Source organism: Cheilinus undulatus, linkage group 20 (assembly GCF_018320785.1).
Source record: "Cheilinus undulatus linkage group 20, ASM1832078v1, whole genome shotgun sequence".
Classification (NCBI taxonomy): domain Eukaryota; kingdom Metazoa; phylum Chordata; class Actinopteri; order Labriformes; family Labridae; genus Cheilinus; species Cheilinus undulatus.
In genome coordinates this window covers 2,697,286-2,723,042 of record NC_054884.1, presented here as the reverse complement: position 1 = coordinate 2,723,042, position 25,757 = coordinate 2,697,286, and the positions used below count along the sequence as shown (strand labels likewise).

Sequence of the window (25,757 nt, the reverse complement as noted above, 5' to 3'; positions counted from 1 at the left end):
TCTCTACTGATAACGAGGATGTAACGATCCTAGATGTTGAAGAAATAGATCTGCCAAAGTTCTCTAACCGTTGAATCACTTGAGTAAACAATCTATTAATGTATATCCATGCGCACTCGTCCCTCCCCTTCTGCTTCCTGACAGCAGGGATTGATGGCTTCAGATTAAAACCACATTTATTCCTTAAAACCTTATTTATTCCTTCTGACTGGCCGACATGGAGCTGCTCGGTGTTTGTCTAAACATCAGGGACTCAGCACAAAGTTTTCAAACTGTGTTGTTGATCTCAACCGTGTCGACGGTCTTCTGAGAGTCAAAGAGGAGAGATCAGACACACCGGGGTGAGGAGAAGAGAGAGTGTGACAGAGGCAACTCTAGTGCAGTGATATTATTCTGCTCTCTCAGTGTTTCACTAAGTGATTAACACATTTCTGCATCTCTCTACTCAAGGACTGCCTGTTATGATTACATTTGAAGTTTTTTCTTTAGCTTTTGGTCAATGTTTTTAAAAAAATTCTTGAAAATCAAGATGAAAAGGAATCATGATAAAATTGTGATCATGATCTGACCCTGAGAAAAGCATGATAGGGTTTTTTTCATATTGCTCACCTGGAACATCAGTTGACATGGTCACAACTGAAACCATAACACCGGTGGAGTGTTTAAGCCTCTGTCAAAATTTTGATAAATATCCTTATCAGCTGAAACGTTTCTGAGACATTTGATCTCTCTGCTCTGAGTGAACCCAGGACTCATTCTGCAGGTAGGTTACCAGCTAACAGGCATCCATGAATGTAAGGTGGGACTAGAAAGATACTTTCCTGATCCCAAACTGGAGCATTATGGGTAATTACCAGTAGACTAGGCATGGTATTTTTTGCCTGCAAAGCATGTGGTGGTGTAATGATGGAGGGCAGATTATTGTTGGTGTGAACTTTGACCCACTTTATAATATTTCAGTGTGAATGTGAATTATTTTAATGTCCGAATCAGAACAAAACAAACGAGCTACAGATGTGGAAGCATCCTGAGAAACAAACGGTATCTCTATTCATACGTAGAGAGAGAGGGTGCGTGTTTGAAGGGCTTTACAGAGATCTTTAAAAGAAGTGAGAAGGGATGTAATATGACTGTGTTAAATATATGGGTGTATAAAGTCATGAATTTACTTTAAGTAGATTAACTGATCCTAGATAAATAAAAGTGTACCTACAAATCCAGATCTGATCCAGACTGACCCTTGTGTTGTCAGGATTAACCTCTCCTCTTCGCCCATCACCAGGAGAAATGACGGCTGGTGTTCTGGACGTTTCTACCACCTGAAAGAGGTCTGTTGGAGCGACCCTACCACCATGTTCCAGCGTTACAAACAGCTGACTCACGGAGCAGACTCCCCGGTCCAGCAGCCTAAAGTCCTGGCTCCTTTCTACAGCCCGCTGGAGGGCATGAAGGCCTTCTTCATCAGGGTAACATTAGAGTCTGTGTTCTGATTGGACTACATGTGTTGGTCTGAGACTGATGGTGGGGTTCTGATGTACTTCCTGTGGTGTTTCTGTGTTTAGCAGCTGAATGTGGATCTGAGTCCAAACATGAACCAGTACATCGGCCTGTTAGAGCTGGTCTGCTCATCCTGTTCCTGTCCAAACACTGAAGTCCTGCAGGACATCTCTGTACTTTATGCCAAACTGGGTAAGAAGGTCTACATTCTGTCATTTATTTATTTTTTATCAGAAACAGAACTTTGTTGATCCAGAATGAACCTGTGGGGCTAGAAAGAGTATTTTCACATCAGATGCAGTGGTTTCCTTCTGTGCCCAAGCACGTTTGCTCCTCTTCCTCTAATCCTGAGCAGACTTGTGTCAGTACACAGTTTAGTACAGTAGGTGGCAGTAGTCGTTATGCATATCAGCCAAGAAAAAGAAAAAAAGACAACCGTGGTTTCCCCTCAGGTCAACATTAGTTTATGCTCCATATGGTCAGTGGAGTCCACCCTGCTACCATGAATGTAGACCCTCTTCATACTTCCACATCTACCTATAGCTCAGAGGAGGAAAGGGACATGCTGCACGGATATGAAGAGACAGGAGACATTTAGAACACACCTTACAGCTGAACTCTCTGATCAGTTTCCTGTACTCAGGCATGATTAGGTTCACATCTTCCACATACTATACCTAAGTCCATGTGACTCATACCCTAGGACCTAGACCACCTCATGTTTTCTAGATAACATTACCTTCATACATCCCCCACATACTGTAAACTAGAATTTACTGTAGATGACCTGTCAAAGTGTTTTTGTCATTTTGTCATCTCTAACAAGCTATGAACTAGTGAACATGTACATCATCCTCTCCTGCCCACACCCTTGATGGTGTGTCCAACCCTGCCAGCATCGCACACAGATTTTAACAACCTGTGGTCAATATTCAGAATAACAGACAGCTGGTTTGATCAAGGGAACATTAATGTATTCACTTCTGCACCACTTTGAAAAAGCGTGAATGAAGGAAAAGTCTAAGAAAACAACCACAACACTCACAGTTTTGTCATATATATCGATGCCACACTGAGATCAAAAAGCAACTGAGTCTCAGACTGATTTAAAGAGGACTTTAAAGAGTATAGGGAACTTTTATATTTCTGTTTATCAGCAGGTTAATTTATCTTTCATCCCAATATTCAATATTATCTCTGTATTTTCCACAGCTCGGATATGTACCATCCCAGTATCAGGAGACCAGGAGAACATGGCTCTGCCTTCACTGAACCAAGCCTACTGCTCCACGCTCAAAGGTGAGAGCCAAACACAGAAACTCCTCCTCTCCTAGGCTGGCTGCACACTAGAGCCTGATTTCAGGCCGGGTTTACCCCCTAATGGTTGGGGAGTGGGTGTGACCTGATTGGAGGATTCTAAATCCCAAACATGTATTTAAAAGACATTTTTTTATTTAATTCTTGACTGTTGAGTAGGGATGGGAAATAATGTTGTATTTAGTATTATTTTAGTAGCTTTGCTGATACTGGTCTAGAAACTGGTCTTTTATTATAGAATGGTTGTGATATTGTGATTAAGAATCAAATCCTCCAGATAACCCCGTTTCTCTTTACCTTGCAGGTATGGTGTCTGATAAGAGGGTCTTTCCCACCAAAGAGAACACCTGGGTGACTCTGGCTCGTCGACCCATGATCGCTGACAACAAGGAGCTGGAGAAAGTCTTTAAATCTCACAGAGAGGTGTGCCTGCTCAACCTGCCGCCAGCAGAGAAGAAGAGCGCCCCCAGGAGGACGGGGCAAGGTGGTACGCTGCTGATACGTCCTGTTAAATTTTTACTCTTTCAAGTTCAATTATTTATTTCCTTCATTTGATTTTACCCTTGAAGAATGGGGCATAAAAAGCTTATGAAGGTGAAATCAGAGTCCTTCACATCACACGTGTTGAAACATAAAACGCATCCTGTTTCTGCTCAAACCACAGCAGATCGAGGTCACGGTGAGGCAGCGTTCAGTGAGAAGGACCGCTCCCTCTTCCTGGAGATCTGTGGGATCAAACGCTTTTCTGACTGCGTGAAGTCTGAGCCGGTGACGGAGCACTTCAGGCCATGTCCGACCATGCAGGCCATGGTCCGCTCTGTGGTCCCCTATATCCAGAAGTTCCTGTTTCACCACGACGAGCTGGCAGACGTTTATACGGAGCTAACAGAAAACAACATCGCAGAGAGGATCAGAAAGCTTCGGTTCAGTCAGGTCAGAAGCTCTCGACCATAACAGCATGCTAACATGCTAGCACGCTAATATGCATGCATGCTAATATGCTAATACGCTAGCATGCTAACATGCCAATAAGCTAGTTAGAAAGGCTAACACACTAACATAGATAGATAGATAGATAGATAGATAGATAGATAGATAGATAGTCATTTATTGTCATTGCATTGTAAAAACACAACGAAATTAAGTTTAGCAGTCTCCTCTGTAGCAGCAAACACAGTGGTCCAAGCGGTGGTTAGAAATCTGCAGCCTCACATCATCCAGCATCCGGGAGAAAGAAGCTTGGTAGGGCAGGTTTGTGTGGGGACGCTCTTAGCCTAGCCTGCAGCCTGTCTTGTAGCCCCACTTCCGCCTTCTGGCACAATACCGTCTCTTCCTCCCCACTGGCTGTAGGTGTCGTGCTGCTCCACATCCTCCTCCTTTCAGTCTCAGAGTCTCCGTCTGGAAAGATTTAAACTTCGTGAGCACGCTGTCAGTTCTGGTGTAAGTGCAGGGCTTTGTTTTGCTGCTAATGATGGAGCGCCGGGCCGCTGCGTTCATACCTGTCGCCCCATGCTACCTCAGTAGGTAGCATTCAGTAGTCTCCTGTTGATCAGGCAGTGTTCTGTGGCAGTTACTGGCAGTTGTTGTTAGCTTTTAAGCTAGCCAGGGGTTGTAGCTGAGACTGAGGTCTTCTTTTTCACCTTTTTTGGACTTTTCTTTGTGGAAATTTCCCATTATTTCTCTTAGAGGCATCCTGGACCATCCATCTTCTTTGCTTTCATAAGTTTCAACATATGTTGTCAACTTAAACTTGTGAAAACACTACAAGTCCAAGATATAAATATACAATATATACTAACCAGTAACATGCTAATATGCTAGAATGCTTACATGCTAATACACTAACATGCTAACAGCTGGTATTTAGAAAGGCTAACAAACTAACCAGTAGCATGCTAACATGCCAACATGCTAACACCTGATCCTTAGAAAGGTCGACAAGCTGAAGGCCTTAGCACACTGAGTTTGTTTTTTTGTCCAGAAAATGGGTCTCATGTCTTTCCACTCATGATTGCACTCTGACAGAAACTTGTGACAGTGACTGCGTACATGTGTGACGACCCTAACACCTGGTCCCTAATAACACTGACATGCTGTTTTCTGATGCCGTTCAGGTGGGGAAGCTATACATCCGTTATCAACTGGACATACCGGAGGGCGAGGAACTGGTGGAGCTACAGGATGTCGACTGTCTTCTGAAGGACCAAAAGGAGCTCTGCATCCAAAAAGACCACCTGTCAGCCAAACTGGAGGTCTGCAGGTCAGTAGGAGGATGGGCAGACTGGGAGAGAGAGCAGACTAAGCTAACGGTAGCATTCAGCCTCTACAGACTTAAGATTTCTGTCTGATAATCACAGACATGGTCGCCTCCCTGGGCAGATCCCACTGGTAGGAGACCCCAGGGTAGACCCAGAACTCTAAACTGCTCATACAGTTCTGACAATGTGACTGCCACCTCCTGTTGTACAGAAGTGAAGCCAAATGCTCTGCATAGGACACAGAAATATGAGCCACTAGGAGTGATATGTTCACGAGTTATTGATAAATGAAGAGTTTGACTAGCAGCCTTAAACTAATGATCCCCAGCACCATGAAGCTCTGGGATTAAACCCATGTGATGTTTGTGTTTCAGAGAGCTGGTGAAACTGTTCTGCACTGAGACCACTCACAGGAAGGAGCTGATGCGTTTCCTGAGTGGCCTGATTACCTCCATCAATGTGAGTAGGATCTGATCACTGATCCATACACAGACACTGCTCCTTCATGAGGCTGTTTCCTCAGAGGGAGTCACGTTTTCATGGTAATGTTCTCTCTCATCTCTGTGGAGTCCATCAGCTCAAGTTTGATCCTCTAACTTCACATGTCAAACAACTGAGCTTCATTATTTTACTGAAAGAGCTTCAGTCATGTGATCCCAATAATGCACAAAGGTAAGGAAGTGAAGAGCAGTGGACCTGAATCAGTGTAGTAAAGTTAGTCTGTTAGAGCTCTAGGTGGACTGAATCAGTGTAGTAAAGTTAGTATGTTAGAGATCTAGGTGGACCAGAATCAGTGTAGTAAAGTTAGTATGTTAGAGCTCTAGGTGGACCTGAATCAGTGTAGTAAAGTTAGTCTGTTGGAGCTCTAGGTGGATCTGAATCAGTGTAGTAAAGTTAGTCTGTTAAGAGCTCTAGTTGGACCTGAATCAGTGTAGTAAAGTTAGTCTGTTAGAGCTCTAGGTGGACTGAATCAGTGTAGTAAAGTTAGTCTGTTAGAGCTCTAGGTGGACTGAATCAGTGTAGTAAAGTTAGTCTGTTAGAGCTCTAGGTGGATCTGAATCAGTGTAGTAAAGTTAGTCTGTTAAGAGCTCTAGTTGGACCTGAATCAGTGTAGTAAAGTTAGTCTGTTAGAGCTCTAGGTGGACTGAATCAGTGTAGTAAAGTTAGTCTGTTAGAGCTCTAGGTGGACTGAATCAGTGTAGTAAAGTTAGTCTGTTAGAGCTCTAGGTGGACCAGAATCAGTGTAGTAAAGTTAGTCTGTTAGAGCTCTAGGTGGACTGAATCAGTGTAGTAAAGTTAGTCTGTTAGAGCTCTAGGTGGACTGAATCAGTGTAGTAAAGTTAGTCTGTTAGAGCTCTAGGTGGATTGAATCAGTGTAGTAAAGTTAGTCTGTTGGAGCTCTAGGTGGATCTGAATCAGTGTAGTAAAGTTAGTCTGTTAAGAGCTCTAGTTGGACCTGAATCAGTGTAGTAAAGTTAGTCAGTTAGAGCTCTAGGTGGACCTGAATCAGTGTAGTAAAGTTAGTCTGTTAGAGCTCTAGGTGGACCTGAATCAGTGTAGTAAAGTTAGTCTGTTAGAGCTCTAGGTGGACCTGAATCAGTGTAGTAAAGTTAGTCTGTTAGAGCTCTAGGTGGACGTGAATCAGTGTAGTAAAGTTAGTCTGTTAGAGCTCTAGGTGGACCTGAATCAGTGTAGTAAAGTTAGTCTGTCACAGCTCTAGGTGGACCTGAATCAGTGTAGTAAAGTTAGTCTGTTAGAGCTCTAGGTGGACCAGAATCTGTGTAGTAAAGTTAGTCTGTTAGAGCTCTAGGTGGACCTGAATCAGTGTAGCAAAGTTAGTCTGTTAGAGCTCTAGGTGGACCAGAATCAGTGTAGTAAAGTTAGTCTGTCACAGCTCTAGGTGGACCTGAATCAGTGTAGCAAAGTTAATCTGTTAGAGCTCTAGGTGGATCTGAATCAGTGTAGTAAAGTTAGTCTGTTAGAGCTCTAGGTGGACCAGAATCAGTGTAGTAAAGTTAGTCTGTCACAGCTCTAGGTGGACTGAATCAGTGTAGTAAAGTTAGTCTGTTAGAGCTCTAGGTGGACCTGAATCAGTGTAGTAAAGTTAGTCTGTTAGAGCTCTAGGTGGACCTGAATCAGTGTAGCAAAGTTAGTCTGTTAGAGCTCTAGGTGGACCTGAATCAGTGTAGTAAAGTTAGTCTGTTAGAGCTCTAGGTGGACCTGAATCAGTGTAGTAAAGTTAGTCTGTTAGAGCTCTAGGTGGACCTGAATCAGTGTAGTAAAGTTAGTCTGTTAGAGCTCTAGGTGGATCTGAATCAGTGTAGTAAAGTTAGTCTGTTAGAGATCTAGGTGGACTGAATCAGTGTAGTAAAGTTAGTCTGTTGGAGCTCTAGGTGGACCTGAATCAGTGTAGTAAAGTTAATCTGTTAGAGCTCTAGGTGGACCTGAATCAGTTTAGTAAAGTTAGTCTGTTAGAGCTCTAGGTGGACCTGAATCAGTGTAGCAAAGTTAGTCTGTTAGAGCTCTAGGTGGACCTGAATCAGTTTAGTAAAGTTAGTCTGTTGGAGCTCTAGGTGGATCTGAATCATTGTAGTAAAGTTAGACTGTTGGAGCTCTAGGTGGACCTGAATCAGTGTAGTAAAGTTAGTCTGTTGGAGCTCTAGGTGGACCTGAATCAGTGTAGTAAAGTTAGTCTGTTAGAGCTCTAGGTGGATCTGAATCATTGTAGTAAAGTTAGACTGTTGGAGCTCTAGGTGGACCTGAATCAGTGTAGTAAAGTTAGTCTGTTAGAGCTCTAGGTGGATCTGAACCAGTGTAGTAAAGTTAGTCTGTTAGAGCTCTAGGTGGACCTGAATCAGTGTAGTAAAGTTAATCTGTTAGAGCTCTAGGTGGACCTGAATCAGTGTAGTAAAGTTAGTCTGTTAGAGCTCTAGGTGGACCTGAATCAGTGTAGTAAAGTTAGACTGTTAGAGCTCTAGGTGGACCTGAATCAGTGTAGTAAAGTTAGTCTGTTAGAGCTCTAGGTGGATCTGAACCAGTGTAGTAAAGTTAGTCTGTTAGAGCTCTAGGTGGACCTGAATCAGTGTAGTAAAGTTAATCTGTTAGAGCTCTAGGTGGACCTGAATCAGTGTAGTAAAGTTAGTCTGTTAGAGCTCTAGGTGGACCTGAATCAGTGTAGTAAAGTTAGACTGTTAGAGCTCTAGGTGGACCTGAATCAGTGTAGTAAAGTTAGTCTGTTGGAGCTCTAGGTGGACCTGAATCAGTGTAGTAAAGTTAGTCTGTTAGAGCTCTAGGTGGACCTGAATCAGTGTAGTAAAGTTAGACTGTTAGAGCTCTAGGTGGACCTGAATCAGTGTAGTAAAGTTAGTCTGTTGGAGCTCTAGGTGGACCTGAATCAGTGTAGTAAAGTTAGTCTGTTGGAGCTCTAGGTGGACCTGAATCAGTGTAGCAAAGTTAGTCTGTCACAGCTCTAGGTGGACCTGAATCAGTGTAGCAAAGTTAGTCTGTCACAGCTCTAGGTGGACCTGAATCAGTGTAGTAAAGTTAGTCTGTTAGAGCTCTAGGTGGACCTGAATCAGTGTAGTAAAGTTAGTCTGTCACAGCTCTAGGTGGACCTGAATCAGTGTAGCAAAGTTAGTCTGTCACAGCTCTAGGTGGACCTGAATCAGTGTAGTAAAGTTAGTAGGGCTGGGACGATTCACTTTTCTCCCGATTCGATTTTTTACGATTTTTTTTTAGGTGTCGATTTGATTTAAATCGTGGTTCTACGATATTGCTGATTTTTGCAATCTTTAGTTAGCTTTTTAAACACCAGTGAAAAAGCTGAATGATAATGATCCCTGCAGACTATATCAGGAAAAATACACATCACATGTGTATAACAATACATCACAAAATGTGTCTAACTAGAGAATACAAAATAGTTATAAAATGGTCAAGTGCAGGATTTCTCAGTTTATTCACAACAATTTAGTATCAATTTCACAGAATTTGACACAGAATGAGCTAAATACAGAATATGAAGTGCATAAAGTCTATACATATGTGTGTAGTATATATATGTATAACTTATTATGTAATTTTAAGTTAATATCGAATTTAACGATGTAGAAATAAGCTATTTAAAAAATATATAGTCCTGCATCATTTCGCATTTTACCTATCTTTGTTCAATCTGAAGATGAGGATTTTCCCCATTTGTTGCACTGAATTAAAATGCTACCATGATTTTTTTTTTTTTTAAGAAAAGGGGAATAAATTATTATAGAGTGAATGTACTCCAATCCTTTATATTTCATATTTTATCAGTTTTTTATGTCATCACACAATGTGTTTGTGGAGGGAGAATATGGGAGACGAGCTGATCGTCACGTCCAGCTTTAAGACTGATGGACTGTGTTTTGCGGAGGGCGACGTACCAGGCCAGTGTTTCTTCCTTGTGTTACCAAAGCCGTCATTCTTAACGACACTACACGGGACAGGTCCTTACAAATAATACGACTGTGATTATGGTTGCATGAGTAGAGACCAGCGGTAGCTTCAACGGGCTTGTTTGTTGACGTTAGCCGTTAGCTGTAGCGCTAACGCGATGATGCCTAACTAGTAGATTCGTTGTGTTGTCTCAGTATTTTACTCTGGCGTGGCATATCTTGCAAACGACTGTCTAACTCCTGTCTAAGTTTGTGCTGTCTTTAATGTGCTGGGTAGGTACAAGCAACCGGCTCACGCAGACCTGAAGTCTCGTGTGTTCTCGTTGCCTCAAGAGAGAAGAGGCAAGAGTCAACTGCCAGCTAGCGATGCCTGCCGCCAACTAGCGGTCAGGGGGTGAAATTACACCACAAACTACCGCACCAACAAAGTGAATATTTAGCTAATTAATTAAAGATCGATACTGCATTTTAAAATATCGATACAATATCACGCCAGGAAGTATCGCGATATTTCAGTGTATCGATTTTTTGTCCCACCCTTAAAAGTTAGTCTGTTAGAGCTCTAGGTGGACCTGAATCCTAAACATGCTTTTAATGGAAACCTTGATATACTGTTAACATATAGGTTGTTTCCACCGAACGGTCCGGCTCAGTTTAGTGTGGTACGACACGCTTTTTTTGGTGTTTCCATAGAGAAAGAGTCCCAAAAAAACGACCCATACCGTCCCACTTTCCATAGGGGTGCCAATCTTACCTAACCGTACCAAAAAGGTGGAGCTACAAATAAAACCTTTAAAATAATTTATCCTTTTTTTGTATAATGCTGGCTTTTAGTCCTATCATCCACACTCCTGTTTATACATGACTGGTATACTTCTATGACAAATGACAAATGTGGGCCAAGACTGGCCTGCATCCAGAAGGCAAGGATGGATTTTGTTATAGACATTAAAGGCTGACATCATCTTCAAAGGCAAGGATGGACTGTTAGTGAAGCTGGGGATGTTGGGGCCTTTTTCCTTGTATTTTTGCCAAATGATGGCCAAAGCTGTTAACTTTAAGAGAGAATCATATGTTTCCCATGAATGAGCCTGTTCTGTGAAACAGCTATTTTATTAATATTATATTTATTTTATATTTTATATGTAACAACAGAAGCTACTGAAGTTAATTTACACTCCTAGTTTCACTGCCAGGCTTTGAAAAGACTTGGCCTTAGAGAAAGTCTGTCTAACAGGAAGTAGCCCTGCAGTGGTTCGTATTAGAGGAGGTTCTGTGATTGGTGGGTCAGTGGACCAATCAGAGAGCCAGTAGGGTTAATTCTGCTGTAGTGATGAAATGTTGAATGGTGTGATTATGAAGTGAAACTCTGGGATCGTTTATTGATGCCTCTTCTCTTTTTATTTCTCTAACTTTGATTTAAATTCAGTGAATTGACCAAACAGTCATTGACAGCACATTTTAATGAGATGATGCTACACTCATCTGAAGGAGAATAAACAGAATCTGCTCCACTAACAGCCTCACAGAGTTATTCTACAACATCACAGGAATGATCCCTGGGGACAGGAGGAAGTCAGGAAACCAGAAGCTTCAGTCAAACCCTAAAACTGTTCTTTTAACATGAAACGATCAGAGCCGTTCTAAATGTCATCATGTTCTGGTATCTGCAGGACCAGGACCCTCGATCTCTGCAGAGGTTCCTACAGAGGGAAGACATCAGAGAGCTGCCTGCCGACGAGGAGCCATGGGAGGTCCCGGAGCCCTCCAGACCGGAGGTGAACCTGGAGAGAGGTACACAGGACTCATTTTTAACATTGTAAGGCACACTTGAGACAATTCAGACCACACAGCGGCTGTTAGTGACGTTTCCACGGACATGAGCTCTCACAGAAACTCCCAGGTCTTCCTGTTGAAATCTGGACTAAACTCGGGTTTAAAACCTTGGTCAGCCTGATGTGGTCTAGAGCTCAGATTTCCTCCTGAAGTGAAGCAAACGTTGGCGTCTTAAATATCAGCAGGAAAATCAGCCTGTGAGCTCTGACTGCTGCTGTTTGTGACATCTTACATCTGCAGGCTGACCCGCTTTCATTATCATTTCATTATACAGACAGAGATAACAGATATGCTAATGCAGTTTGTTGCTGTGTGCAGACATAAAAGAGCAGCTGTTACTAAGGCAGAAATCCTCTCTGCAGTAACATCACTCCAACACATGAACACAGACTCAGATTTACCAGTAATCAAAGAATCAAAAGCCTCTTTTATTTCTGAATCACTTTGGTTCCTGTTTTGATGTCATAAGAAAAGATGCAGGCTTCAATCTGATCTCTGTTTTACATCCTCTTTTCTACTTCTGTGGTTTTAACAGTTTGATTTTTTTTTTTTTTATTTCAGTTCCATCCAGGGGTAAAACCCCCACAGAGGTGCCAGCTCGCCCTGCACACGAGGACGGGGAGGAGACCCTGGTATGCTGGCCTCCTCGAGCTTCGATTCAGAACACAGGAAGCAACCGCACAGGTACGCTGGCAAGGATGATGAGGAGGGGTTAAGCGGGGTTAGAGACATTCCTGCACATCCATAAGAGCCTGAGAAGTCTTTAACTTTGTCACATTTAGGGTCATAAAATACTACAGACGACCTCATTTTTACCACTGTTAGTCATCCGTCTGGAGGTTAGGGGGGTAACTTAAAAAGTTTCTTTCCTGCTCCCTAAACTAACAAACTGGGTCATAATTAAACTGTTTATTACCAATATTCAAGAACAGGCAGAGATAACAATTAAGACAAAAACACCGTGGGAGATATATGCTCTAAATATAAGAATTACACAGAAAATGGTTACCAAACAAGAATATGCACAGAGAAATTAACACGCAGTTTCACCATCGTTTTAAAGAAGCTTTAGACAGGAACAAACGAGTGCTGATTAGGGATTGGTACTGAATTCACTGTTTTTATTCTTCTAAGTACTGATTCACGTAAAATCAAACCAGTGTTCGTCGGCTAAAACTATGACTAAAACTTTTTGTCGACAGCCTTTTTTTCCACAACAAAAACTAGACTAAGACTAACAAAAATAGATCTGTGATGACTAAAACTGATAAAAAAAGTAAGTTGTATGAGTGCGTCCTAAAAGTTGCTCTCCATCTCTCCAACTTGGCAGAGCTGGTGCCGTAGGAAGCGGTCTGTCAGGATGGATGGATCCAGAGTAATTCTGAATGAGTGACAGAGCCACAGGCTCGTCCTCACTTCTTATTTTCATTGCAGATTGTAACAACTTGCCATGAATACAAAGAATGTAACAGACTCAGTGTGCAAGGTTCGAGTTATGCTTCTGCGTGGACGGTCACATGGTTGATCGATGAGTGAGGAGCAGACTCTGCTCTTACCAGAGAAAGATGACGTCTTAGTTTTGTTGGAAAAAGAACTGCATGAGTAAATATGTGCAGCACATGTAGTTCATGGTAGAGGAAGTAGTTTGTTTACTTTAATATGTAAAATATTATACCTTTATTTATTTTGACTCCACCCTCAATTGTTCATTTGTTTTAAACTAAATGGACCCTAACACACATTTTTCCAAGAGGGGAGGAATAGGAGGTAGTGGCGCTGGGTTTCAATTTGTGCAATATAAAGAAAAACCACTCGGTAGTTGTAGTTTAGGTTCTCATGTTGGAGTAATTTGTAAAAACAGTTGTGATTTTACATTACAATGGTGTATGATGTTGTTTTTATTAGATATTTGAAAGTGTTGATATTAAGAAATAAATATCTAAAACTCAGAAGATTTGAGGTTATTTTATGAATGAAATAACATTTATTATTGCATATTCACACACCAAATAACAGAAAATGGGTACCATTTTGTACCGGTACCAGTTCACATGTGTACCCATCCCTACTGCTAATGTACAGGATCAGTAATAACCTGATGAGCTCTGATCATCACTGATTTACCTCCTGATGTCACTGTTTGGTGACCTGACACAGCAAATGTTTCACACATACATCTGGAAAACCTTCAATACTAAGCGTTTGGAAAAGGGCAGAGGATTAGAAAAAAACTTGGGATGTGATAGGATGAACATTCTTTCTGTCACATCTTTACGGCCAATCAGAGCAACAAAACACGTGACATAGCTGCGACCGAGGTGCGCCTGTGCAGCTACCGAGGAATAACACGAACCATGGCGACTGTTGACATGTCAGTACACGACTTTTATCATTTTTGAAAAGAAAACAACTCACTGCTGTTCTTTGTTCTTCTTTAAATGAAGAAATGTCGTCAAGTCCTGATAAAACCTGCGCTTTAGCAGCATCCACGCTAATGTCTTCTGCCATAATTGCACCAGCCTCTTGTTGCTGCTCGCTTACGTCACAACTCCGCCGCTCCTGAAAGTACTGCCCTTCGTCGCTGATTGGTCCTGTCACTTTGTAACCAGGCCCAAATGATGGGAGCTTTGCGAGATGGATTCGCCAGTGAGAAACGCAGAAACAGGCGAATCCATCTGCTTTGCAAGGTTAACTGTTTGGTGCTTTCATACAGGATAAGTGAATTTTGTCATGTTTCTGAGTTTGTGAATTTAGATTTCTAACTTCTATACAAACCCATGTAATGTAGTGCACAGAGCGTTTTACAGGTAACAGCACCTTTATGTATTCTCCAATCAGAGATCTTCAACTATATTTTTACAGCTGCCAGATTTTGATTTGACAGACACATCAGGGGGCCAGAATTTCAATTTAACTAAAATAAAGTGATTTATTTTGGTCTAAGTAACACACTAATATACTAGTATTTTCTTTAAAGTGTCATTAATCGTTAGGCAGAAACTGTGAGACCAGTACCTTTCACCTATACTACAGCCAGCCAGAAGGGGGCGATGGAAATATTTACCTACATATTTCTAGGGCTTCTATGTTATCATCACTCGGTTTGAGGCTAATATGTTGCACCCTGATAGATGAAAAACACGTGCAGAAAATGGGTCTTGAGGACTGAACTGATAAATATTATTTACTAATACTGGAAAGGATGAAACATTAAACCATTTCTCATAAAACTGCTGCAATCTTGATCATTATAAGGCTGATTTAATAGAAGAAGAGATTAGAAACACTAAACTATGATAATGTCTCCAGGAGGCTGCATAACCACGATTCTTTACGATTGGCTCTTTTTTCTGACATCTTCAGTCTAGTCTGACACTCTGACCTGATGCCAGTGATGTAGTCCTGTACAGGTGATCATCAATCAAAGACACATAACTGATGGAAATTATTAGCGTTCGTGAAGCATGCTCTGACTATGGAAGACTCTGTGTGGTTCTCTATTGGAAATATTCCATGAAATAAATCATACTGTGGAAGATAATGTTAGAGTTATTTATTCAATCTGTGTTCATTAACCTCAGAGGTCAGAGCTGGGCACACCTTCAGAATTAGACCACTGTATTTATCCTAGCTTTGACTGGCGCATCCATCAACCAATGAGCTTGCACAGTTGTGAAGACAGCAGATATCGCCATGACGACAGCATGATGATAGGTTGGAATCACAGCTGTAGTGTTACTGGTCTGTCAGTCTTGACTAAATGAGAGTTTAGGTGATGTGGAAAATCCTGTAGTCTGATTTGGCCTGAAGAGATTTTAAACGTGACTTTGACTGAGACACATCTGAATCGTTTCATTCACTGCCCAGTTAGCATCTCAGGTTCTCTCTTTACCCTTTTTAGTGACTGTTTAGTGCACATAGTGTGACAGTTAGTGGTGTTACAAACGATTAAGAGGTCACAAAAATACAAGGAAGCGTTTGAACTCATGACTGGTTGAGGTGAAGCTGCCGAGTCTCAAACCCAAAAACAACCAGTGCTCTGTTTTTCTTTCTCTGAAGTCTGGTTTTAAACCAGATCAGCAGCTATGTTTCTAATTTCTCTTGGTTCCTCCTCCTCCAGCTTCTGCAGACGGAGCAGGCGTGGTGGACGCCGTCATGAAGATGTGGCCGCCGCCTGCAGGACCCAAAGACAGAGACCCAGAGAGAGACACCGCCGCTCAAGGTAGCCACAACTTCCCCCGTCCCAGCAGCCATGAAGGGCACCAGCCAATCAGGACCAGCCAAGAGGGGAACCAGCTGAGCAGGACCAGCCAAGAAGGCACCCAGCCAATCCGAACCAGCCAAGAGGGGAACCAGCCAAGCCAAGAAGGGAACAAGACAATCAGGACAAGCCAAGAGGGGAACCAGCTGATCAGGAGCAGCATACTTTCTGATCAGTCTCAGAAAGTCTTTATCCATCCACCTAGTCCTTCAGCAGTGAGCGCTAACGCTCCACAGGCTCCAGGTATACAGGCTACGCTCCACTAATGACTGTTATTTTAGTCAACAGGATTATGATCCAGTTTATCACAGGATTAGGGTGACTGAGGGGGGGCTGTTCTGATGCTCGGACTCAGAAATATTTATCTCAGTTGTGTTTATAGGTCCAGGTCAGAGTTGTATGCCAGTATATCATGAACCACAAGAAACTGACCAATCAGAGAGCATTTTCCGTAATCATCACAGTTGTAGGTCTCCTTGTTACTGCCCCCATGTGAGCCTGAGACCTGAGTCTGACTGGTTCATTTGTTTTGTCTAACAGACATGGATCAGCAGAGCAGGTCTGAAGGAGCCAAAGGAGGACAGGAACTCCTCACAGGTCTCAGCCCAGCTCAGGCTCCTCCTCCTCCTGCACCTCCTGTTGAGACGGCGGCCAGTGAGACGCCAGCGGTGAACATCCAGTATGCCTCTTTTTCTCCTCCTCATCTTCATCCCTGTCATTTACCAGCTGAGCTGATGGTGGTTTTGACCCTTACTCCTCATTCTCACCCTCCCCTCTCTCTCTTAGCTCTGCCCCTGAGGCCATGCTCCACCCCTCTATGTTTCAGGGGGCTTCAGCATCTGTAGACCGCCCCCCTCTGAACCTGGACTTCCCTGTTTTGAGCTCTCAGATGGTGCTGGAGGACATGGAGCTCCACTGTCAGAGACCGAGCACAGTGAGTCTCTCCTCCTTCTCTTCCTCATCTTCCTCCTCCTCTTCTTCTACTTCTTCCTCCTCTGCCTCCTCCTCTTCTTCTTCTACATCTACCTCCAACTCCTCCTCTCCTTCCTCCTCCTCTCCTTCCTCCTCTCCTTCTTCCTCCTCCACTTCTTCTTCTTCCTCCTCCTCTTATTCTATTTCAGGGCATTAGTTTGGCATTACACATTTTTATAATTAGTGATTATATCAGGCTGGGGATTGAGCTGAGTTGCTCACCAAAGCGAGATACGATGTCTGCGTTTGTGGCTGATGGACTGTTAGGCAGGGAAAGTATTTGTTATCCTAAGAGCAGGTGTTCTAATCCTTCACAGGAAGAGAAGTTCTGTTTCACAAGGCAAAAACCTCTGACATTCATTAAGGTCTGAGATGCAGAAAACTAGTCAGAGGTGCAGGCAGGACTAGACTCTATGAGAGTCCGTGCAGCTGTGCACGGTGGTTGAATTCTTCATCTTAAAAAAAAGAAAAAAATGGTTTTCAGGGGAATGACCACAAACAGTCAAGTCCACAGAAATCTATCTATAATTAAAAAGCAGCCTTTCTAAATTCACTTCATATTTGGAGAAATACTGAAATTATTTCTGTGAACAAGTCTTAACAGTTTATACATGCTATACAAGCTAAGAGCTGTGCAATCTGAGTTTGTAATATTAACAATAAAATCAAGGTTTAACTGGTTAGAATGGAACCAGATTAAATAAAACATCCGGGGTACATCGATCTGGTTTGAAAATACAACTCAGAGTTTTACAGACAGATTTAACAATCTCAGAGTGATTTTTATCCAGATTAGCTAAAATAAAAAATACTGAAATATGGAGAAACATCCTGATACAACCTTAACTTTAATTCAGTTTCAAATCCATCACTGATGATCCAGGATCTGATGAGAACCTTCAGGCTCTGCTTTGTGTTCTTAGATCAGGTCCATTTAATGTCAGGAAACTGGATTTATGACCACATATCACTGCCAATGTTCCAGGATCTCTGTCCAGTCCAAATATCCCTGATATGAGCTGATTTTAGTCTGATTGAATCCTGTTTTCATGGTCATGAGCTGAGAGTGGCATCAATGTAAACCCTCTACAGCAGCTCTGAATAAGCTTTGAATTAAAGAATTTTTACTTTCATTTATAAATCATTATTTTTTCTTCTACTTCAGAAAGTTTTAACCAGAGTAACTGAATTCTTCTGGAGAACCATCGCCTTCGACTCTTCCCACTGGTGGATATAGTATTATTGGCCGGTACCACAGTCTACTCTGTCATGTCTGTGTGTCCGCCTAATGGCCTGGGTTCAAATACAGCCCCTGGCCCCTTTTCAGCGCATCTTTCCCACTCTTTCTCTCTCTCTCTCTAAGCCACCGTTCTGTCCGAATAAAGGCCCAAATTAAACCTCTGAAAACATCAATAAATAAAGAGAGGTGGTCAGACCTCAGTGTAATCCCTCTGTCCTCCTACAGGTGGTGCTGTCAGAAGACCACAGGGACCTCACCACCATTGGAGAGTGGGGTGAGCAGCTGGTAAACTCCTTCCTGTGTCACTGGAGAGACAGCGGCAACCCGGGAAGCCCTGCCCACGTCCTGTGGTGCAACCAGAACGGAGAGAGCGGGCAGCCATACGACTTCAAGCTGACGTTCAGCTCCACGGGGACGCCAGGGGTGGTGTACGTGGAGGTGAAGTCGACCATAAAGAAGGAGCGGTCATTCATCCACCTGTCGGCCAACGAGCTGGACTTCGCTCTGAAGGAGAGAGAGCGCTACCACGTCTTCAGGGTCTACAGCGCCGGAGACTCTAACAACGTCCGTCTGTGTCGCATCCAGAACCTCGCACAGCACCTGCACACCAAGGAGCTCAACCTCTACCTGTTCGTCTAGGGTTACCCTAACACCTGAGGAACTTCCTGTTCCTATAAACACCTGAGGTTCCACCTGTTCTTAGCAGAGCCACGTGTTTCTACCTGTGTCGTCGTCAGAGGATCAGCACTGTTTTAGTTCTCTTCAGTTTTTTGTGACGACTTTTTTTTAACTGTTCCTGCACTGATTTATTGTATTTTAATGTGAATTATTCTAAAGTTTGTTTTTGTGATTTCTCCTGTTTCTGAGGAACATTTTGCACATTCCTGTTTTATGTTTTTTAGTATTTTATTGACAACAAACTGCACATTTAGCTGTTTGTTTTCTACAAAATGTTGGATGGAGCAGATAAACTGAATGTAGTAGATCTTTTTTATTCCCCAAACATTCCTAGAGAATAAAATACTTTGTCTGCACCCCATCGACTCTGGAGGATTTGTCTAAATATATTTCTGTTTCCACCCTACTGTTTAAGAAGCACTTATAAGTGAGTTGTTTTTCCTCTAAGATACTAGCTCTACCAGTGTTTTAAGACTCTGGAAAAACAACTTCCTGTTTCATGGTGAACAAAAAATTGCCATGAGTACATTTTTTTATGTGACTCGAGCTTAAAGTGGCAGATGTTAAAAGGCAACGACAGACTAACGATGACCACAATCATTTTACATCAGTGGGAAATTATTCGAACTTTTACAAGCTGCAGATTCTGACCTCAACCATAAATCCCTGCAAACATAATAGCTAAGATGACTGCAGCAGGCAATCTTAACACATCTGTGGGGAATATGTTATGTTTGTGGGGTTATTACATTGAAAACTGCTTATTCATATTAAGATTATTATATTAATATTTTTGCAGAATATCCTCAGACCTTCAAGTCCTTTGTCTTTAATTTATACAAAACATAGACAAAGTGTGAATAAATATTAGCTGTTTATTAGCCACAATTGAAAATACTCACATTTAGCCGTTAATAAACACTTCACTCATGATTTATAAAGGAGATCCTTTCTAAGAGCCAGCCTGCATGTCTTAGAAGAAGGTAACCCTCACCAACACTCTTATCGCTCTGTGTGATGTGAGTTTGTGCAGAGATCAGGAGCCTCCGGATTCGACACCTCCCTGTTTTCATGATGCAACCTGGTGGTAACCACAGAGTGATCCTTACAAACACTTAGACGTGGTTCCACGCCACTGAGAGAGTAATAAACACAAAGACAATAACAGCACGGACATAAAGCTTTAGTTTAATCATGCTTAAAGTAGATTTATCTTTTCAGAAAAATACGTAGAGAATGAAAATCCTCTTCATTTAAAAGTCCAAAGATGTCAAACATAGTGAGTCTGTGCTCATTCTCTGCAGCGTTGTGTCGATTAAATTCTCACTGAGTGAATCACTGATCCACCGTCATCGTGAGGCCGAGCTGAGACCACCAACATGTGATTTTATTTGTTCATAAAAAAGAAAAAAACACATTTATATTAGAGAAGGGACTCCTCTCAGCTCCACAGAACATCTGATGGAGCAATGAGGCGTTCGGGTGCAGCATGGAAACTCCAGCATCACAGCTTTTTTTCAAAAGAGGTATAAAGATGTGAAAACCAGCAGGAATAAGAGGAACTAAAAGGACTGAAACAATCCTTACTGGCAATATAAGGCCAAAGTCATCACCCAAGGCATTGGTTCACAACCTGGGGCCTGGAACCCCTGTGTGTGTTTGGGGGGGGGGTATTGATCTTAGAAGAACTTCAGGGATCAACCAGTTTGAAATAACATATCGATGACACTGCTGAATATCAGAGTATTTTAAAGTCCATCTTTATGCAGATGATCCAGATAAATCTTCCTCAGTGTCCTCAGTACTGAAACAAGCGTTCTCAGATTTCCCCCTCATGATGTCATGTCAGGTAGCCCCGCCCCCAGATTTAGTTGGCCTTTTCTGCTTAGAGGAAGAGAGTTCCGCCCTCCTCTCCTGAGAAGAAGATCAGGAGAGCCACATCCATTTCCTGAGGGGGGCGGAGTCAGACAGCTCATTAACATTTAAAGCCACAGACACAGAAACAGCTCGTTCTGAGCAGGGCTGAAACAGAGGAGTTTTTAGACATTCACAAATCCAATACTGGAGTGTTTTTACAGCAACAGACTTCACAAGCATGTTTCAGAGACCCCTGACACCGATACAAACGTGTCTTAAAGGGGTCACATATGTGACCTTTAAAATAATCAGGTATTTGTCTCGGTCAACGTCCATCTTTAACATCACACATTTCACAGCCGTCTAACCGACGCCCAGAGAGTTACCATGGGGCCGTGATCATCAACCGGTGGCCCAGGGGCCACATCAGGCCCCCATATCTTCCCATCCGGCCCCTAGAACATGATAAAATTCAAAATATGTGCAGAAGAAAAATTCTAGAGGAAAAAAGGTTTAGTATTTTGGGAATGTCTTTTATTTATATTTCATTTACTTAATAAACTCCCTAAAGCTATTAAAACAACTCCAAAAACAACTGAGACTGAATCAGTTTAATCAGGAATGACTCAATGTTTCTTTTTAGAATCCACCTGTTAGTCATTATGGGCAATAATCTATGTTAAACATATATTTATCAATCCACCTGTTAGTCATTATGGGCAATAATCTATGTTAAACATATATTTATCAATCCACCTGTTAGTCATTATCAGCAATAATCTATGTTAAACATATATTTATCAATCCACCTGTTAGTCATTATCAGCAATAATCTATGTTAAACATATATTTATCAATCCAACTGTTAGTCATTATGGGCAATAATCTATGTTGAACATATATTTATCAATCCACCTGTCAGTCATTATGGGCAATAATCTATGTTGAACATATATTTATCAATCCACCTGTTAGTCATTATGGGCAATAATCTATGTTGAACATATATTTATCAATCCAACTGTTAGTCATTATGGGCAATAATCTATGTTGAACATATATTTATCAATCCACCTGTCAGTCATTATGGGCAATAATCTATGTTGAACATATATTTATCAATCCACCTGTTAGTCATTATGGGCAATAATCTATGTTGAACATATATTTATCAATCCACCTGTTAGTCATTATGGGCAATAATCTATGTTGAACATATATTTATCAATCCACCTGTCAGTCATTATGGGCAATAATCTATGTTGAACATATATTTATCAATCCACCTGTCAGTCATTATGGGCAATAATCTATGTTGAACATATATTTATCAATCCACCTGTTAGTCATTATGGGCAATAATCTATGTTGAACATATATTTATCAATCCAACTGTTAGTCATTATGGGCAATAATCTATGTTGAACATATATTTATCAATCCACCTGTTAGTCATTATGGGCAATAATCTATGTTGAACATATATTTATCAATCAACTGATCAATTTTTGATGAAAAAATGGGAATGAACAATAAAAAAAATGTAATAAATGTAATAAAAATGTAATAATAAAAAATAAGACATGTAATAATAACATGGAAATCAAGAATGAAAAAAATTAAATATGAACAAAGAATAAAAATATAAAAATTTGAGTAAAAATAAAAATATTTAAATGGGAATAAGGCACAAAGACATGGAAAATAAAGATGGATAAAGGAAATCAAATTATGAAAATGGAATTAAAGAATAAAAAAAATAAAATGGGAGTAAACAATAAAATATAAAAATGGAAAGAAGATTACAAAACATAAAGGTGGGGGGAAAATATTGAAATGGAAATAAATGAAAAAAATTGAAATCGGAATAAAGAATAAAAATATAAAAATGGGGAAAAGGAATAACATTTCAGAAATGGGAATGAAGAAAACAAGTTTAATTATGGGAATAAACATGTAAAATTGGTATTTTTCATTTGATTCTTGGTTTTATAAAACTGACCTTTTCTATGGAAACTTTTGGCTGAAGGTGTTTCAGGAGTGCAACTTTCCTGCTCGGGTTTTTCACTTATCACTACACAGCATGTTAGCATCAAACCCAGTGATGGACAACAGGACTGCCACAGAAACACACCGCTGTCCACATTATTATGCAAAGACATTTTCTCTTATTTTCCTAAACATTGATGCAAAAGACAGAATATTTCTAACTCATCAGCCGTTAGAGCATAATTCAAATGTTTTTGAACAAGCTTCATAATAATAACTGTTATTTTTTGAAATAAAAACCCAAAAATGCACTTTTCCAAATTATTAAGCAAAACAGAGTTAAAAACCTTTTATTGGTTGTAAAGAACTGAAAATGGTTATTTGTTGAATCTGCAGCATTAGGAGGTCATATCTACTGAAATCAAAGCTATTTCAATCAAAAACATCTTAACAGGCCAAGTTCATGTTAACACAGGAGCCCTTCTTTGTTATCACCTTCACTATTCTTGCATCCATTGAACTTGTGAGTTTTTGGAGAGTTTCTGCTTGAATTTCTTTGCAGGATGTCAGAATGTCCTCCCAGAGCTGCTGTTTTGATGTGAACTGCCTCCCACCCTCATAGATCTTTAGCTTGAGGATGCTCCAAAGGTTCTCAGTAGGGTTAAAGGTCAGGGGAGGATGGGGGCCACACCATGAGTTTCTCTCCTTTTATGCCCATAGCAGCCAATGACACAGAGGGATTCTTTGCAGCATGAGATGGTTCATTGTCATGCATGAAGATCATTTTGCTACAGAAGGCACAGTTCTTCTTTTTGTACCATGGAAGAAAGTGGTCAGTCAGAAACTCTATATACATTGTTGAGGTCATTTTCACACCTTCAGGGACCCTAAAGGGGCCTACCAGCTCTCTCCCCATGAATCCAGCCCAAGACATGACTCCGCCCCCTCCTTGCTGTCGTCACAGCCTTGTTGGGACATGGTGGCCATCCACCAACCATCCACTACTCCTCCATCTGGACCATCCAGGGTTGCACGGCACTCATCAGTAAACAAGACTGTTTCAAAATGAGTCTTCATGTATTTCTGGACCCACTGCAACCATTTCTGCTTGTGAGCATTGGTTAGGGGGGGCTGAATAGTAGGTTTATACACGACTGCAAGCCTCTGGAGGATCCTACACCTTGAGGTTGGTGGGACTCCAGAGGCACCAGCAGCTTCAAATACCTGTTTGCTGCTTTGTAATGGCATTTTAGCATCTGCTCTCTTAATCTGATGAATTTGTCTGTCAGAAACCTTCCTCATTATGCCTTTATCTGCACGAACCCGTCTGTGCTCTGAATCAGACACAAATTTCTTCACAGTACGATGATCACACTGAAGTTTTCCTGAAATATCTCATGTTTTCATTCCTTGCACTATTTGAGGCTTTTCAGCAGCAGAGATCCTTTTTCTTTCCCATCCTGCTGAAACCTGTGGCCGGCTTAATAATGTGGAAAAGTTCATTTTGAGGTTTTAATTAAAAAAAAAAAAAAAAAAAAAAAAGAATACCAGTTATCATTATGAAGTTTGTTCAGAAACATTTGAATGATGCTCTAATGGCTGATGACTTGAAAAGACTCTGACTGTCATTTGCATTAATATTTAGGAAAATAAGAGAAAAATGTCAGTGTGGTTCTTTTCTCCTCTTTAGTCCAGATTTAAACAAACTGCTGCTTTTGCTGCATCCTCACTGATCTCTCCTCCGTCGCTGACAGGATTGGAGAGGTGGATCCACCTGATTGCAGACATGAATCTGGACCATCCACTGACTCTGGAAGGTTACCCAAAAAGCCTTTTCAAAATATTTATATATCTATGACTCTCCCTGATGAAGTAAAATGTAGAAAGAAGGGAAGAGAGATCATGACTGGCTCTAAGCAAACATTTATTTAAAAACTGATTCTGTTGAATGAAGGAGCCTTACTGAGTCTCATTTAAATCTCCATGTGTGACGTTGTGTTTTTACGGATGTAAATTAATCTAAAATTCCTGCTAAGTTTTCATTCAGTCATTTTATTCAGAGCTCTTCAGCTCTGGAATCAGCAGAGTTTGAGACTTTTACCCATGAGCCTTAGCGGGGATTTTACCTGGTCTTCTGCTTCATGGCTGCGTTGCTGCTGTTCCTAAACTTCTCCACTTTCTGATAATATCACTGACAGCAGGGATGAAGCTACACCAAAGGTGTCATCATCACTGTCCCACGCTTGAGGTCACTGATTTCTTCAGGACGGCCCGTTCAGCATCACAGATGTGTGAGATGTACGGGTAGGCGATTATTCACACACCTGATTGATCAGTGATTGGACGCATACTTTTGTCCAGATAGATCACTATTGGTAAAAGAAGCATTAAAATTAAAAATCATAAATGTAATATTTCTTATTTAAAGAAAATTGGAGAGCTAGTGAGAGTAAAAATGAATAATTTGACCGTCATATCAGAACTCTGATGTTCTCCAGGGTTCTTGTTTTAATCAGAGAGCAGAAAACTTCTAACCCGTGTTATCAACCAAAGAGCCAAACTGTTGAAAAAAGCCATCATAAGAGCCACAAGCTAAAAAATAAAAATGGGCAAAAAAGCTGTAAATAGGTGGGAACATTGGGTAAAAGTGTCAAAAAGTGACTAAAAGTAGTGGTAGAAATATGCTAAAAGAAACGGACATTGATTAAATGTGGCAATAAAATGGGGAAATGGGGCAAAACAGGCATGCAATGAAAAAAAATGGGTGAAAAATTGCAAATATGGGTGCAAAGTCACATAAAATTTAGTTGCAGGTGGTCAAAAAGTGGCAAAAATGAGTGAAGAGTGATAAAGTGGGCAAAAACAGCTGTATAACAGCTGTGTAAATGTAGCATTTAATGGCAAAAGGCAGTTTATATGGGTGAAAAATTTCAATGAAGCAGAATAAAAGTGGCTAAAAGTGATGAAATCAGGCAAAAATGGGATAAAAGTAGAAAAATGGTCAAAAGGTCGCCGAAAGTAGTGGTAAAAATGGGCTAAAAACAGCAGAAATGGATTAAAAGTGGCAAAAGATTTTTAAAAATGGGGGCAAAAATTGCAAAAAGAAAGGGCCAATTGAAACACAGAGAAAAATTCAAGGATGAAATTAAGCTTGACCATTAAAAGCTGCTGTGTAAGTGTGGGAAACAAACTGAATAATGTGACCTGAAATGGATCATTTCTGAGGTCAAAGGTTAAAAAGACAATATTTCAGATGAAGACATAAAAGAGCCACAGGCTGAGTATCACTGCTCTAACCTGACACGCCTGATGGATTTGTTTCACACATCAGTGAAAAACAAGGAAACGGGCGAATCCTCCTGCTTTGCAAGGTTAGAAAACTTCCCAACCTCATCAAAACATAAAAACATGTTTCAGAACAG

General features: G+C 41.1%; 1 protein-coding gene across 7 annotated transcripts in view; it reads left to right on the top strand.

Annotated features, from left to right (window-relative positions):
* Nucleotides 1-18,845, top strand: part of wu:fj29h11 (protein NO VEIN) — a 70,184-nt gene extending 51,339 nt beyond the window's left edge. For all 7 annotated transcript variants that reach the window (XM_041814940.1, XM_041814943.1, XM_041814942.1 and 4 more), the window contains 13 exons: nt 1,283-1,466; nt 1,563-1,689; nt 2,710-2,796; nt 3,119-3,301; nt 3,479-3,747; nt 4,929-5,074; nt 5,447-5,531; nt 11,176-11,296; nt 11,900-12,022; nt 15,459-15,842; nt 16,140-16,278; nt 16,386-16,533; nt 18,037-18,845. In XM_041814940.1, coding sequence (XP_041670874.1) covers nt 1,283-1,466; nt 1,563-1,689; nt 2,710-2,796; nt 3,119-3,301; nt 3,479-3,747; nt 4,929-5,074; nt 5,447-5,531; nt 11,176-11,296; nt 11,900-12,022; nt 15,459-15,842; nt 16,140-16,278; nt 16,386-16,533; nt 18,037-18,450 — 2,410 coding nt within the window. In that variant the 3' untranslated portion in view covers nt 18,451-18,845. The remainder of the gene's footprint in view (nt 1-1,282; nt 1,467-1,562; nt 1,690-2,709; nt 2,797-3,118; nt 3,302-3,478; nt 3,748-4,928; nt 5,075-5,446; nt 5,532-11,175; nt 11,297-11,899; nt 12,023-15,458; nt 15,843-16,139; nt 16,279-16,385; nt 16,534-18,036) is intronic.
* Nucleotides 18,846-25,757: the final 6,912 nt, after the last annotated feature.